Genomic DNA, 16,866 nt, shown 5'->3' with positions numbered 1-16,866 from the left:
GTGGGAGACACTGCAGCCAGCGGGTGTGAACATAGAACACGGAACAGTACAGCACAGGAACAGGACCTTCGGCCCACCGTGTCTGTGCTGACCACAAACAAATTAAACTAAATCCCATCTGCCTGCACGTGGTCCACATCCCTCTGTTCCCCGCCTGTTCACGTGTCTGTCTAACTGCATCTTAAACCCCTCTACCGTACCTGCCTCCACCCCCACCCCCAGCAGCCTGTTCCAGGCACCCACCACCCTCTGTGTAAAAACTTGCCCCACACATCTCCTTTAAACTTTCCCCCTCTCACCTTAAACACATGTCCTCTAGTATTTGACATTTCCACCCTGGGAAAAAGATTCTGCCTACCCTATCTCTGCTTCTTATAGTTTTACTGTCTCACATAATCCAATCATTAGCCTCTTATAACTGGGTTCCAGTCAGACCTCACTCGGCATCTGGGCACAGGGATTACGAGGACTCACTCACGGGGCTCTGGGGCAGTCATAGGACAGCCCAGCCATGCCGGCCAGTCAATGGAACGGCCTTGTGCAGTGGGACGGGGTGGGGGAGGGTGGCCACAGTTGAGGGTGGGTAGTGAGGAGCCAGAATCAGGGCTGAATGGTTTGCTTCTGTGACGTTACCCGTGAGGTGAAAGCTGATGCGGGTGAGTTGGTGCAGGGAGGTGGATGCAGCGGGTGGGAGGAGGGGTGAGCGCAGGCGATGAGACTCACTCCCGTAGTCGGGACATCGCCGAGGCCTCGCTCTGGAGACCATGACCCGCCCCAGTGACGTCAGCTTTCAGTCGTCTCGGCCACAGTTGGTACGGTGCAGGACTGATGCAATGTTTGGCAACAGTGCATTCCAATGCAGAGAACATAGAACACAGCACAGTACAACACAGGAACAGGCCCTTCGGCCCACCATGTCTGTGCTGACCATGGTGCCAAATTAAATTCAGACTCACTGGGGGTCCAGACCTGAGACGCCCTGACCCAGAGCTCACTGGGGGTCCAGACCTCAGACCCCTGACCCACAGCTCACTGGGGGTCTAGACCTGAGACCCCCTAACCCACAGCTCACAGGAGGTCTGGACCTGAGACCCCCTGACCCACAGCTCACTGGGGATCTGGACCTCAGACCCCCTGACCCTCAGCAGTCTCGACCTGATGATATCTCCCCAGTTTCTCACTGGGAGCTGGGCTGCCTGAGCCCTGTCAGAGGGGAGCCATGTCTTTGAGGTCAGGCTGCCTGCCCGGGAGCCCCCACTCACTCCTGCCCCTCCCCACTGATTACCCTGGCCCTGGCGCTGTGGGAAGAGCCTGGCCTCAGAGGGTTAATTCCATCAGGCCCAGGCTTTGATCCCACTGGCCAATCAGAGCTCGCTCCAGCTTGGTCCAATCAGGGGGTGGGAATGTGATGTCATGAAAGGATCTGGAGGCAGGCAGCTGGTCCAGCCTGATCAGTCTCTGCTCCTCCGGAGGCCGACGGCTGCGGTAAGTGGGAACAGGGCAAAATGCAAGAGATTCCGGCTGGGATTTGCTGGATGTTGCAGTGAAACGCCAACAGCCTCTGCTGTCACAGCAATTGTGCCAGGCATGTGTGTGACTGCCACATGTAATAATAAGCTTGATTGGTCCACATCATTTTATATCAATATAATTTTAATTTTATTGCTTTGTACTGTGCTTCGATGAAATATCTTTTGCATGCATTTTGTTTTATTATTAATATTGGAGATTTTTGTCATAATTGGATGAATGAATTGAGCAAAGAAAATGTAGTTTTTTTATCGTCAGTCCCTGGAATGCTGCAGGAATAAATTTCTTGTCGCCGGGCATTTGGTACAGACCGTAACAGGCTGTAATGAATGCTCTGAGATGCCATTGCTGCTGGATTGTAGACAGGACTTTGCCGCATTGATCCTCAGCAGTGTCTGCAGGGGGGTAGGGAACTGGAGCTGTCTGTTTTTTTTCTTAAAAACGCATGATGCCTAATCTGATTTTCTAAATTGTGTCTCGAAGGAACGGAGGAACATGGGGAGTGAAACGAGATGCAGGGTGTGGTCTGAGCTGTTCTCGGTGTGTGTCTGTGTCTGTGTGTGTGTGGGCGTATGTGTCCCCACCTTTGTGAGCCTGCCTCTGTCTCCTCCTCGCTGATGGGGCTCGACAGGGTGGATGCAGGGAGGGTGTTTCCTTTGGCCGTGCTGTCTGGTACCAGGGGTCACAGTCTCAGAATAAGGGTGGGCCATTCGGGAGGCTTTATTCACCCAGTGGCTGCAGATTCCAGAGGCTCAGTGCCTGAGGATATCCAAGATGGAAATCAATAGATTTCCTGCATATTAAAGAAATCCGGAGACGTGGGGTCTATGCGGGAAGATCAGCCATCGTTTCTCTGAACCCCAGAACAGGCAGGAGGGGCTGAGGACTGTGCTGCTTTCACTTCCACAGCCCTGTGTCGCGTGTGTGCTGACGGACCCTGCTGTTTTCCAATACGTCGCTTTGCCCTGGGTCAGTCTCTCGGCTCTAAGACACCACCGCCCCATGGTCAGTGATTCACCGTTCATCCCAGGCCAGGTTACAGGGTGCTCGGGGGGACTGGTCATCTGCTCAGGCTTGGGGCTGGCTGTACACGGACTGGGCAGTGTGTACAGACAGAGTGGGCTACCGTCTGCCATAGCAGAGAGGAATCCAGTCCAGACACTGGGCTGCCCCTGGCTGTCAGCCTTCTCATTCAGCCACACCCAGTCAACGTTCAATAAATAACTCGATACTGCCGACGGCTAGCTCCGAGGGACCGTTTAATTCCTGTCGGAAAAATACCTGTCGTTCGTATCTGCACTGTTGGCCTCAGAGATACCACATTGTGACACACCCTCCCACACCAGGGACAGAATGGTTGGACACATAGTGAAGCTCTCTCCACACTGCCCCGCCACACCCTGACGGGACACAGACAGCATGGTGAAACACTGAACAATGCTGCCTCTTGACTCTCCCATCAGGGGCATTCGAGGTGAGATAGAAAGCTGGCCTCTTCTCTCATCCCCCCACATCCTGCCAGGATCTCTCCTCCCATCCCCCCCCCCACATCCTGCTGGGATCTATCCTCCCATTCCCCCCCACCACCACATCCTGCTGGGATGTCTCCTCCCATCCCCTCACAGCCTGCTGGGATCTCTGCCCTTCCAGGACAGAAGCCCGTCACAGGGCTGATGAATTCGGCGGCTTCCTTTACTGAGCGTGGGTCCTGGACTGCCAAGGGCACCATTCAGCACCCTGAGAGCCCTCCTCAGTGTCGGCTGGGAGCCCGTTCCAACTTCTGCCCAGCAGAGACTGACACCCCACACCCCACCCTCCCTGAGTCACACCAGCAGACCCAATGCTTCACAGAGTCAGAAAGCACAGAAACAGGCCCTTTGGCCCATCGTGTCCATACTGACCAGCAGGTACCCACTGATCCAGTTTACCAGCTCTTGGCCACAGTTTTCTGTCAGAAAAATAAATGTCGTTTGTATCTGCACTGTCAGCCTTGGAGGTACCACATTGTGACACACCCTCCCACACCAGGGACAACATGGTTGGACACAGAGTGAAGCTCTCTCCACACTGCCCCATCACACCCTGACAGGACACAGACAGCATGGTTGTGGGGGGATGGGAGAAGACATCCCAGCAGGATGTGGGAGGGATGGGAGGAGATCCCACAGATACCTTGGTGATTCAGCTGCTCGTCTCGATGCTCCTCCCCCTCAGGCAGTGCGTCGGATTCCAACCGCCCTGTGGGTGGAGAAACCTCCTCAGATCCCCTCGAACCCTCTTCACCTGAGGGTTTTGTCCACCCTACCTTTGTCCCTCATAATTCTGTACATCTGTCTGGTTCCCCCACCCCACCCCTCCCCCCTCCTCAGCCAGGGGAAACAAACCCAGCCTGCCCAATTTCTCTGCACAACAAACACTCTGCCCCAGCCCACACCCAGTGCACCTCCTCCCCACCCTCTCCAGTGCAATCACAAGGCAACCAGCCTCGCACAGTCCTCCAGCTGTAGCCCACTAGTGTTTTACAGAGTCCTACCATAACCTCCCTGTATTCTCCGTCCTGCTTGATCAAAGCAAGAAAGCCACATTTCTCCTTCACCTCTTTATCTACCTGTATTGCCACCTTCAGGTACCCCAAGGTCCCTCTGTTCAATACTGCCCAGGACACTGTGTCTGTCCAAACTTTATTTGACTTCCCAAAAATGCATCACCTCACACTTATCGGGATTAAATTGCACGGTCAGTTGTTCTGCCTGTTTTACCAATTTGGTAAATTGGTTTATTATTGTCACTTGTAACGAGGTACAGTTGAAAACTTGTCTTGCAAACGGATCGTACAGGTCAATTCATTACACAGTGCGTTGCGTTCGTACAGGGTAAAACAATACAGAATGCAGAGTAAATTGTCACAGAAACTGATCAGTATCATTCTGTAACCTAGGGTTATAATTCTCGCTATCAACAACCCCATTAATTTTGGTGTTATCTGCAAGTTTACTAGTCGTACCTCTTGCATTCCTATCCAAATCATGAATGTATGTGACAACAGAGAGGTCCCGGCACCAGTCCCTGCAGTACACTGTGGGCACAGGCTTCCAATTGCAGAAACAGCCGTGCCCCACCATTCCCAGCCCCTGGGTTATCCGGTGTCTCTCCTGGAAATAATCCAGCTCCATCTGAGTTAATCCAGCGCAGCTCCCCACCCGCGGAAGAATCTATTTCTGTTTTCCTGATGACGTGAGACTGAGTATGGGCGTGGAAGCCTTACCTTGCCGCTGGCGGTAACCCTGGAGGCATTCTGTGGGGTCCTGAGGGTGCAGCAGAGCTTTGTCAATGCTCTGGATTAGGGAGGAGTTTGTAGCTAAACATCAGCCTGTGCAGATGTTCCTCCCAATCCCACAACAACAGGTCAGGTTCAGACAATGCAGCTTGGTCAGCAATTCCCAAGGCCAAAGCTGGGATAGCGGCTTCCCTCCCAGTCCCCGTCAGCTGCCAGTAAACCACATCACCAGCCCAGCAGGGCTCGTCCAACCCCTGCGGCTCACAGCTGAGGCATGGAGGGGCCCGGCGAGGGGAGAGAGGTGTGGAGAGTCTGGACTGCAGTGTGCAAGTGGAGGTGGTCTCCATGCAGTGGGAGCCCAGAGGGGGTGCAGGGTGTAGTTTTGTAGCAGAGATTCCCCCGGAGCTCGGGAACGTGGGCGAGCTGAGGAGGGGCCCAGGATGAGAGCAAGCCCACCGCATGGGTCTGTAGCTGGGCCACTCTCAGCCCCTCGAACCTGTCCCCTGGGGGCAGGAGGAGGCCGTTCGGCCCTGCAGACCTGCCCCACAGCCCATTCAGTCGGGTTTACTCTGCCTCTAACCCCCGGTTACAAACCTTTGGTCTGTAATCCGTACTGTGCTGACCCATTAACTTCCCCTCCCGTTGTGGGAGGCCCAGAGCCCCAGCTGGGACAGGACGTCCCAGCTCCACGCCCACCTGGTGTGTGGAGTGGATTGCTGCTCCTGCCAACCTGTCTCTGGGCCCTGCCCTGAGCTCCCAGCAGAGGGAGCAGTCTCTTTGTCATCAAACCCCTCAAACACACCAACCATCTCCTCCCAGCCTCAGACCCAGCCAGCTCCCACAGTCGGACAGTCAGCCCTCTGAACCTCACTGAGCTTCACCGATTGACCCATGGCCGCAGGGACGGCCTCAGCCTGCCCACACCACACCCGTTCCCTTCCAGTGTCCTGCTGCAGACCTGGAGCTCCCTGCTGTGTCTTTCCCCACTCCCCTTCTACACCTTACCCCTCTGACCGCTTCCCACTACTCAGACCGCCTGTGGCCCAGACTGTCAGGGTGTCAGACGGCCCTGTCACTGATCATCCTTTCCACCGATATCAATGGAGCAGTTTCACTCAGTGAAAGTACTAGAACATAGAACATAGAACACTACAGCACAGTACAGGCCCTTCGGCCCACAATGTTGTGCTGACATTTTATCCTACTCTGAGATCTATCTAACCCTTCCCTCCCACATAGCCCCCCCATTTCTCTATCATTCATGCGTCTATCTAAGAGTTTCTTAAATGTCCCTAATGTATCTGCCCCCACAACCTCTGCTGGCAGTGCGTTCCATGTACCCACCACTCTGTGTGTAAATAAAACTTACCCCTGACATCCCCCTTATACCTTCCTCCAATCACCTTAAAATTATGCCCCCTCGTGTTAGCCATTGTCGCCCTGGGAAAAAGTCTCTGACTGTCCACTCGATCTATGCCTTTTATTATCTTGTACATCTCTAAAAGCACATACCACCAGGCTCAAGGACAGCTTCTACCCCGCTGTTATAAGACTATTGAACGGTAAGATGGATTCTTGACCTCACAATCTACCTCGTTATGGCCTTGCCCCTTATTGTCTGCCTGCACTGCACTTTCTCTGTAATTGTAACACTTTATTCTGCATTCTGTTGTTGTTTCCCCTTGTACTACCTCGATGCACTGATGTGATGAAATGATCTGTACGGATGGCATGCAGAACAAAGTTTTTCACTGGACCTCGGTACGTGTGACAACAATAAACCAATTTACCAATTTTCACTCCTGCTGACCTTCATGGGCACTGAGACAAGTTACCCCACCTTAACCTCCCTCCCAGCTGCCCGGCCCCCTACCCCAGCTGCCGTTCCATTCCCCACCTACCCCCCGGACCACCTCCGCAGTTCCTGGTGCCCTGTTACACTGTAATGGAGAAGGAAGGCAGAGGGACGTACTGTACACCATGTCACATCCAGCCTGAGGGGCACATCCCCTCAGTGGGACCCCAAGACAGGACATCGTCAGCCCCTCTCCCAGAGGGGGCACACCCCACTCCTCAACACCAACCCCCTCTACTTCCCGGATAAGGAGCAACGTAAATATCTCTCACTGCGCTCCCCGCATTACCCCTTCCCCAGTCCCTCCACAGTCCTGGTGCATCGTCGGAGGGGCCAACGCCAACGGAACACCACCCACCCTCCCCACCACGGCCCCTGACCCAGCCCTCACACCTTAGGTCAGCACAGGGGGGTGGGGGCAGGCAGATACAAGGTGCACCCAGCCCACTCAACACAGTCTGCTCTAACACTCTGTGGGGGTGGTGTGGGGTGGGTGTGTAGCAGAGGGGTGGTGGGGTAGGGTGGGAATGGTGGGGAGGGATCAGGATGGAGGGGGTGTGAGGAGGGGTGGGGATGTAGGGAGAGGGGTGTGTGAAGGGGAGGGGTGGGGGTGAATGTGAGAAGAGGTGGGTGTGAGAGGGGAGGGGTTAGGGTTGTGGGGTGAGGTGGGGGTGGCGTGAAGGGAAGGGATGGGTGTGAAGGGAGTGGGGATGGTGGGGGGTGGGGGTGGGTGAAGCGAGGGCTGGAGGTGCAGGTGGGGGGTGGGTACAAAAGGGGTGGGGATGAGGGGTGGGTCTGAAGGGGTGGCGGGGTGGGTGGGTGTGGGTGAAGAGGAGGGGTGGGGGTGAAGGAGAGCAATGGGATGGGGTGGGGTTGGGTGCATGGGGTGAAGAAGAGGGGTGGGGGTGAGGGGTGCAGCAGGGGTTGGGGGTGAGGGGGGTGCATGGGGTGAAGAAGAGGGGTGGGGGTGAGGGGTGCAGCTGGGGGAGTGGGAGGTTCACCCGAACTCTCGCCCGTCGGGAGGGGCTGCCAGCAGCTGTGGGCTGGGCTGAAACCGGCAGCGGCCGAGCCAGCTGTGGGACGAGAGGTGAGCACAGCTGGAGCTGCTCCCCCTGCCGCTCCTGCACAGCTGGAGAGCCGGGCCCCCAGACACACCCCCGGTACCAGTCCGAAGGCCGACGGCGGCAACACGGCCCATAACCCACTGGGTGCAGTCCCGGCGCGTGCTGGGGTGCGCTGAGCATCCACCAGCTCTCCCCACCTCTGTCTGTCAGGGTGATGGCTCCATCTGCTCCATTCAGGGACAACCGTTCACCTCCCACCTCCTGACCAGCGGGATCCCCAGATTTCATGCCATGGTGTCCGGACCTTCCCACCGACCCCTGCTGCCGGTATTTCATTTCCTCTTTGCTTCCTTCCGCAGGCGGTCACGCAGGACTCGCCCCCGCTACTGTTCTCGGCTCTGCCGTGCCTGCTGATCACTCCCAGGCACCATGTCGCTCTCTGGTACGTATCACCTGTCCTCGCAAAGTCCTCGCTCCTCGGGGACTGCACGGCACTCCAGCTGGGCCCTGCACTCATCACCCGCTGCTGGGACTTACAGAGACACTTCTGGAACACGTTGTGTGTCGCGTGGTGTAGACCGTAACAGAGCTGATGTATCCGGTGACCTTCCGCCACAACGTTAATTGGGCTCTGAGACTTTCACATCCATAGCCCTCGACAGTGTCCTGTATATACTGTCCACAATCTGCAACGCTGACCATACTCCTCTACATCGGTGAGACCCGACACAGATTGGGTGACCGTTCCGTCCAGCACCCTCACTCCGTCCGCCGCAACAGCCAGGACCTCCCGGTGGCCACCCACTTCAGTTCCACATCCCACTCCCACACTGACGTGTCTGTCCACGGCCCCCTCTGCTGCCACGTTGAGGCCAGGCGCAGGTTGGAGGAACAACACCTCACATTCCATTGGTAGCCTCTGACCTGACGGCCTCAACATCGATTTCTCTAACTTCCGGTAACCCGTCCCCTCTGTTCTCCCCTTTATCCCTCCTCCCCCCCTTCCCTGATTCCTGTGACCCCCTCCCCTCCCTCCCCATGACCTGCCCATCTATTCCCCACCTCCTTCCTTTATTCCATGCTCCACTGCCCTCTCCCACCGGAGTCCTCCTCCTCTACCCCTTGGTCTCTCCTGTCCATCACCTCTCAGCTTCTTACATCTCCCCCCTCCCCCACCCTCCTACCTTCCCCCCTCTCACCTGGACTCACCTGTCCCCTGCCTGCGTGTGCTCCTCCTCCCTCCCCCCACCTTCTTATTCTGCCTTCTGCCCTCTTCCTTTCCAGTCCTGATGAAGGGTCTCGGCCCGAAACATCGACTGTTTATTTCCCTCCAGGGATGCTGCCTGACCTGCTGAGTTCCTTCTGCACTTTGTGTGCGTTGCTCCAGATTCCAGCACGGGCAGAACCTCCTGTGTGACCATACTGTGAAATACCCATGGTGCCCAACAGGGTTTGTGATCTGTGCAGCCCGAATCCTAACCATAGTGTAATAGGGTTCTGAGGTCCACAGCCACATATCGCTGAATGTCCCGTTCCAAGCTATGTAAATCCAGACCCCAGCATTATACTGCAACAAGTTTGTAACATCTGCGGCCTGCAACACCAGTCTGTGAGGAGGGCTCGCCCAACCCTGACAGCAACAGTCTTTGTGAGCTTCAGTCCCAATACCAACAATACTGTAACAGGTTGTAAAATTCACATCGCCCAATGTCATCTCCTTGCAGCTCCCATCGGGCAGAAGGTACAGAAGCCTGAAGTCCTCACAGCACGAGGTTCAGGAACAGCTACTTCCCTTCAACCATTCAGTTCTTGAACCAACCTACACAATTCTAATCACTACCTCAGTACAGCAACACGATGACCACTGTGCACTAAACTGGACCTTTTTTTTTGTTCTAAAGATTGTGTTTAATTTATGTTTTCATCGGGAATGCTGCTTATCTGATGCTCTGTGCCTGTGATGCTGCTGCAGGTAAGTGTTTCATTGCCCCTGTGCACACATGGACTTGTGCACATGACAATAATCTCAACTTTGACTTTGGATATCCTTTAGCAGTGTGTAATCTCCACAGATACTGCAACAGGGTTTGCAACACAGTCTGCTGTCACCAGGTCAATAACATATCCGGGTAACTACCGGATCGGGACATAGGAGAAGTTTGCACAATCAAACGTGGTCTTGGATCTGCTTGTCTGATCATGGGGGTGAAGGTCCACATTGTTCACTGCGTCTGATCTTCCTTTACTTCCAGCCTACAAGAAGAAGATGAAGGAACTCCCTCTCTTCAACATGCTCTGTTCCTGTTTCAACCCTGAGCCACGCAGTAGAACTCTCTACAAATTTGACGGTGAGCGCTGTGGGCAGTGCCTGTGCTGTGGGCGGTGTCTGCACTGTGGGTGGTGCCTGTGCTGTGGGCGGTGTCTGCACTAGGGGTGATGTCCGCACTGTGGGTACAGTGTGGATCTCTGGGCTGAAACAGGTTAACCAGCACTATTACCAGTGGGACGCTGGCTGTTGCACAGTAGATTTTCACTCCAAATGTGGACACTTGAAGTGATGCCTTACTTTTGGTGTAAATATCTCTCAGTCACTTATTGTCCAAGTAATGGCTGAGGTGGACGGGTGGTGTGGGTGGGAGCAGGACGTTGCGAAGAGACGTGGATTAAACAAGAGGGTAGGACTTTGGACCTGAGTACAACGAAATGTCAAAGCATCCACTTTGGATCTGAAAACAAACTGGATATTTCCAACATCGGGAGAGGGGAATGACTCTGGGGTTGGGCTCCGTGGTGGAGGGATTGCCCAGTCTGAGGAGACAGCTCCAGGAATGGCTGGATTGGGTCACTGGACCGAGGGCCCAGGAACAGAAGTGAGTGACCTTACAACCGTATAACCTCCTGGTCATATGCCATCTGTAACAAGGCTCCCAGCAGCAGACACTGAACCTCGGGTCGGATATAATGACCTTTGGGGTGTTCCTTGGTGAGGCTACACTGTTAGTTTGTACGATTGGGAAGAATCTGTGATACATTCAGAGCTGGCTCCTTCAGGAGGGAGCTCAGCAGAAACTTATCATTAGAGTAGTGGGAACGGAACATGGAACATAGAACAGCACAGGAACAGGCCCTTCGGCCCACCATGTCTGTGCTGACCATGATGCCAAATTAAACTAATCCCAACTGCCTGTAAATGGTCGGTATCCCTCCATTCCCCACTGAAATGCCACTATTGTACCTGCCTCCACCCCCACCCCTGGCAGCACATTCCAGGCACCCACCACTCTGTCTGAAAACAACTTGCCCTGCACATCTCCTTTAAACTTTCTCCCCCTCACCTTAGAACTATACCCTCTAGTATTTGACCTTTCTACCCTGTCTATGCCTCTCTAGAAAGAGACTCTGGCTGTCTAACTCTATCTATGCATCTTGTCATTTTATAAACCTCTATCAGGTCTCCCCTCAGCCTCTGCCGCTCCACAGAAAACAACCAAGTTTGTCCGACCCCCCCCTTCTAGCTCATGCCCCCTAATCCAGGCAACATCCTGATTAACCTCTTCTGCACCGTCTCCAAAGCCTCCACATCCTTCCTGTAATGGGACAACCAGAAAATGGAGACCTCTCGGCATAAAAGGTGGCGACGGGAGATACTAATGGATCTATTAGGACTGGTATTGGTATTGGTTTATTATTATCACTTGTACTGAGGTACAGTGAAAAACTTGTCTTACAAACCGATCGTACAGGTCAATTCATTACACAGTGCAGTTACATTGAGTTAGTACAGAGTGCATTGATGTAGTACAGGTAAAAACAATAACAGTACAGAGTAAAGTGTCACAGCTACAGAGAAAGTGCAGTGCAATAAGGTGCAAGGTCACAACAAGGTAGATCGTGAAGTCAGAGTCCATCTCATTGTATAAGGGAACCGTTCAATAGTCTTATCACAGTGGGGTAGAAGCTGTCCTTAAGTCTGGTGGTACGTGCCTGTATCTTCTACCCAATGGAAGAGGAGAAATTAGAGAATGGGGGTGGGGGTCTTTGATTATGCTGGCTGCTACACCGAGACAGTGAGAGGTAACGACAAGTGTCCAAGGAGGGGAGGCTGGTGTCCGTGATGCGCTGGGCTGTGTCCACAACTCTCTGTGGTTTCTTGCAGTCCTAGGCAGAGCAGTTGCCGTACCAAGCCGTGATACATCCAGATAGGTGCATCGGTAAAAGTTGGTGAGAGTCAAAGGGGACAAACCAAATTTCTTTAGCCTCCTGAGGAAGCAGGACTGGGATGAAAGGGTACTTGTTTGGAAGCTGGTTTGGGACCTTGGGTGATGTACTGTGGGACAGGATGGAGGGAGCGAACTGCTTGATGTTGCACACTAACAGCTGACCATGGGGGTCCCTGTGCTTGCAGACCCAGCTGACCAGAACTGGTGCTTTATCTCTGACATGGAGGTGAAGGAGTTGAACAAGCGGGCATCTGGCCTCTCCTTTGAGGTCATACTGAAGCCGCCATCCTTTGAAGGGGTCCCAGAATTCCACACAGCACTCCCAAAAAAGCGGGATCCATCCCTGGAGGAGATCCAGAAAAAACTGGAGGCAGCTGAAGAAAGGAGGAAGGTATGGTCCCAGAAACATGGAACAGTCAGCAGGGATCCCAGGGACACTGACTGGGGACTGGACATGGACTGGGGACTGGGGGAGACAACCAGACACTGACTGGAGTCTGGGGGAGACACCTGGACACTGACCGGGGTCTGGGGGAGACACTTGGACATGGACCAGGGTCTGGGGGAGACACTGACTGGGGTCTGGGGGAGACCCCTGGACATCTCGGTCGGGGGACATCCCGGTCCTGTCTTGGGTTGTATCAGGACCTGGCTGCCATCAGTCCCTGGATCGAAGGTCGAACACTCTCTCCCATTGCTAACGCCCTGTGCCCTTCCAGTGTCAGGAGGCTGAGTTACTGAAACATCTGGCTGGGAAGAGGGAGCACGAGAGGGAGGTGATCCAGAAAGCCATTGAGGAAAACAACAACTTCATCAGGATGGCCAAGGAGAAACTGGAGCAGAAGAACGAGATCCAGAAGGAGAACAGAGAGGCTCACCTGGCAGCCATGCTGGAGCGTCTCCAGGAGAAGGTGAGATGTCCCTGCTCCGCGTTCCCACCCGGATTCAGGATAGCCATTCCCTTTCATGTCTCTGCCCCACATCCCCTTCCCTTCTCCTCCAGAGGAACCTGTCTGGAACACATTTGAATATTCAGCTGGGGAGTGAGACGGTGGCAGGATCAGGAAGCCTCCCCCCCCATGCTTGGGGTGAACAAGCTCTGATATTGGCCCATTGACCCTCCCAGTGGAGGGTTTCTGCAGAGGCCAGGTTCCCTGGAGTGTCCAGGAGCAAGACGGCTGCGGACCATAACTGTCCACGGAGCTGCAGAGCGTGCGTTGTGTGGGACCAACGTTGTGGGACGGTTGAGGGAGCCCCGGCTATTCCGTAGGAAGCTCCATGATACCGTCCCTAATGATGCCAATGAACTGGTGATCTTAAAAGAATTCAGGATGGTGTGGGATGTAGGTTCATAGCCTTGGAAGTTAGGAGACTGAAAGTAGATTGGGGGGTCTGCAGAGACTATCTAACGATGGGATTGTGTGACAAGACAATGTAGAGGGGTGGCTTTATTCTGTATCTAACCTGTGATCTGGGAGTGTGTGATGGGCTGGTGCGGAGGGAGCTTAACTTATGTGTCTGACCCCAGGAGTGTGTGATGGGACGGTGTAGAGGGAGATTCACTCTGTGTCTGACTCCAGGAGTGCGTGATGGGATGGTGTAGAGGGAGATTCACTCTGTGTCTAACCCTGGAAGTGTGTGATGGGACAGTGCAGAGGGAGCTTCACCCTGTGTCTGACCCGTACCATCCCTGCCCTGGGTGACTAACAACACTTCTAATAGCTGGTTATTTTATTCCAGGACAGGCGTGCAGAGGAGGTCCGAAAAAATAAAAGTCTTAGAGCCAACGCAGAACGATAGAGGAACCTGGATTTGGGGCGACTCCACTCCAAGCTTCTCATTGAGGGTTTATTTGTAAATATTTATTCAGAACAATATAGGCAGCCAGTTAGAGAGAGAAATAACAGTGACTCTCAGCTGGGCATGTGCAAACAAACGTAAAGTCAACCTCTCATGCAGTTCAGTCTGCTGCTTGGTCTTGGCCCAGTTTGATCCAGTTCTGGCCTGGCCTGGTCCAGTATTGGTCCAGTTTGGTCCAGTATTGACCTAGTTTGGCCCAGTCTATCCTGTTTTGTCCCCCTCTGGTCTGGCGTGCTCTTGGCACAGTCTGATCTCTGATTTGTGATCAACACTGCAGCAAGGATTAAAACATTTTTTTTTAGTTCATTCCTGCAACAAGTTTCCATCCTACAGGAGGTAACCCGAGCTACGGAAAGCACAAACCTGCCCCACCTTCCCAGCTGTGCTGCCAGAGCTACGGCCCATGTGTGAATCAGCTCTTCCCCCATCGGCACCCTCACTTTGTACCCATGTCGCTCTCTCCAACCTGTGGTAATAGTTCAGAGCTGACCTCAGTCTCTCGCTCTCCCTCACAGACCAACTCAGTGCTCCCCACTCTGCACCGCTGCCGGTCCCAGGAGCTCCCTTCCCGAGCTCATCCCACCCACCCTTCCCAAAGCCGCAGGGGCTGGGAACCTGAAACTGAACCCTGGAGTGTTGGCTCTGCTCCTCTCTCTGCAGACGCTGCCTGGCCCGCTGAGTGTTTGCACCTGTCACTGGGGAAACACACCAAACTGCAGGTGCTGAGGTGTGACACAGAAAATGTTGGAAGTACTCAGCTGGTCGAGCAGCACCTGTGGAGAGAGAAACCGGTCGACAATCGGGGTCTGGGACCCTCCCTCAGAGGTAGGGGAAGGGTGTGGGTCTTCAGAGCCGAGCTGGGGGAGGCCGGAGATTGGTTAGGACAGAGCAGGTGATAAGGCATCAGTGCCGACCTTCCCCATTATCGTGGTCGTGTCCCTCGCTAACAGTCAGTGCTGATCCTTATCACCTGGTCTGTCTGATCCACTCTCTATGTGGTCTGTTGTCTCACACCTCGCTCCCCCCACCGGCTCTGCTCTGACACCCTGCACTCACCCCCGCGCCCCCCCCCCCCCGCCGTTCTGAGGAAGGGTCTCTGACCCCAAACGTTAACTCTTTCTCCTTCTGAGTTCTTGCAGCATTTGTTTTTGTTTCAGTGTTTCCAGCTGTGTTTTGCTTTTAGTAAGACTGGGGGAGTTTGTCCACACACACACACACACAGAGGCACAGGCGCACACACAGCACACAGGCACACACCACACACACACACAGATACACTTACACACACACCAATTCAATTTCACATACTGAGACAGACATTCAAAGGGGGGACGGTCCTGTGGTGACTAAGTTACTGGTGCTAATGGAAAGTGCCTAAGAGAATAAGAGACCTTTATTAGTCACATGTACATCGAAACACACAGTGAAATGCAACTTTTGCGTAGAGTGTTCGGGGGGCAGCCCGCAAGTGTCGCCACGCTTCCGGCACCAACATAGCACGCCCACAACGTCCTAACCCGTATGTCTTTGGAATGTGGGAGGAAACCAGAGCACCCGGAGGAAACCCACACAGACACGGGGAGAACGTACAAACTCCTTACAGACAGCGGCCGGAATTGAACCCAGGTCGCTGGCGCTGTAATAGCATTACGCTAACCACTACACTACCGTGCCCCTCTATTGGGCTTTCTGGGTACAACAAGACATAAATTTTTCCTCACAAGTTCCCAGATCGGCACTCACTGGTACAATAGAACTTTTATGTTTTCTTATGGATAGTTAATGTTTCATTTGCATGGTTTTGCCTTGGTGATGTGTGGTGTTTGGTACAGGTTTCAGTATTTTATGATGTCTTAAGGTATTCCCCCAGATCTACACCCTATACAGCCACATCCCTACACCCCACTGATACAACTACACACAAGCACAAAACCACACATACACACAAAAAAACGCACACACACCCTGAAGCACACACATACAGCCAATACAACCAGACACTAAGACACACACCACATAGTACACATCGTGTGGAGGAGTGCAGCACTGGTATAGACACCCCTCGTCTCACTTCTGCCCCACCAGTGACTGTTCACTGCTCAGTTCAGGAAAAACTAGGGATGGACAATAACCATCCACATTGCCTGTGACATTTATGTCTGCAAACAAATTTTTAAAAACTACCCAAATCGCACCTCAACAATGCTCACATATGTGCCTCCCACAAAGTGTACACAGAACACACTCACATTTAACACCACTCAAGAGATGTGTTTCAACAGTGTGACCCTCCCTCAGTCCCGCCCCACCCAGTGTGACCCTCCCTCAGTCCCGCTCCTTTGACATCCAGCAGTGGTTAGAGAGGCTTTACAAACAAGCAATCGGTGTGTTAGTGTAGGTGCTGAATCTCTCTCCATCTCATGCCTGTGCAAAACCGTTGTTTCATCTCAATAAAGTATTGTCTGGTGACCTGACCTCCAGCTCCGCACTGTCTTTCTGCTCCCTTCCGATGGCCATTAACAGGGGTGCTCCAGGACCTGGGGGGGGGGCGGGGGGGGGGGGGGGTGGTACGAGGGAGAGTGGACTACTGGGCCCAGTGCAGGGTCAGGAGGTCACTGGGCCTGGCGCAGGGTCGGGGGGGTCAGTGGTGTTACTGAGTGTAAATTGTTGTTCTGTGAGGTCACTGGGGTAATCAGGTCCCCTGCAGGCAGGTTTGCTCAGAGCCAATCAGAGCCTGAGTTGGGATCAGTGTGAGCAGTCCCGAGTGACACGATGGAGAGGGCAATGGGAGAAGGGGAGGGGTCACGTGGCGATGGTGGACATGGGTGTGAGGGGCGCTGGGACTGGTGGGGACACTGCGCTCATGCCTGGATGAGTGCAGTTCCAACAACTCATTATAGGAAGGATGTGGAAGCGTTGGAGAGGGTGCAGAGGAGATTTGCCAGGATGCTGCCTGGATTAGAGCGTATGGATTATGAGGAGAGACTAAGGGAGCTCGGGCTTTACTCTTTGGAGAGATGGAGGATGAGAGGAGACATGATAGAGGTGTACTAAATGTTA

The 16,866-nt window shown here is 53.9% G+C and overlaps 1 protein-coding gene across 3 annotated transcripts; it reads left to right on the top strand.

The window, feature by feature from the left end:
- The first annotated feature begins 1,423 nt into the window (after positions 1-1,423).
- LOC127568704 (stathmin-4-like) lies at positions 1,424-16,280 on the top strand. Of its 3 annotated transcripts, none has more exons than XM_052012763.1 (6): positions 1,424-1,485; positions 8,086-8,168; positions 9,979-10,074; positions 12,132-12,337; positions 12,666-12,857; positions 13,692-16,280. In XM_052012763.1, exons 2-6 carry the CDS (start codon positions 8,156-8,158, stop codon positions 13,716-13,718), a joined length of 534 nt encoding a protein of 177 aa, XP_051868723.1. In that variant the 5' UTR covers positions 1,424-1,485; positions 8,086-8,155; the 3' UTR covers positions 13,719-16,280. The 3 variants fall into 3 exon arrangements, with proteins under 3 accessions (XP_051868723.1, XP_051868721.1, XP_051868722.1); XM_052012761.1 differs by having other exon boundaries at positions 13,687-16,280; XM_052012762.1 differs by lacking the exon at positions 1,424-1,485 and adding an exon at positions 1,486-1,585 and having other exon boundaries at positions 13,687-16,280.
- Positions 16,281-16,866: the final 586 nt, after the last annotated feature.

Source organism: Pristis pectinata, chromosome 3 (genome assembly GCF_009764475.1).
Source record: "Pristis pectinata isolate sPriPec2 chromosome 3, sPriPec2.1.pri, whole genome shotgun sequence".
Classification (NCBI taxonomy): Eukaryota; Metazoa; Chordata; class Chondrichthyes; order Rhinopristiformes; family Pristidae; genus Pristis; species Pristis pectinata.
The sequence above is the reverse complement of the archived record's forward strand: the minus strand, read 5'-3'. Positions and strand labels throughout refer to the sequence as shown.

Excerpts from the sequence above, each read along its gene's own strand:
- LOC127568704 (XM_052012761.1), top strand. Across the intron at positions 12,338-12,665 it reads CAGCTGAAGAAAGGAGGAAG|TGTCAGGAGGCTGAGTTACT; the intron begins GTATGGTCCCAG and ends GTGCCCTTCCAG. Across the intron at positions 12,858-13,686 it reads TGGAGCGTCTCCAGGAGAAG|GACAGGCGTGCAGAGGAGGT; the intron begins GTGAGATGTCCC and ends ATTTTATTCCAG.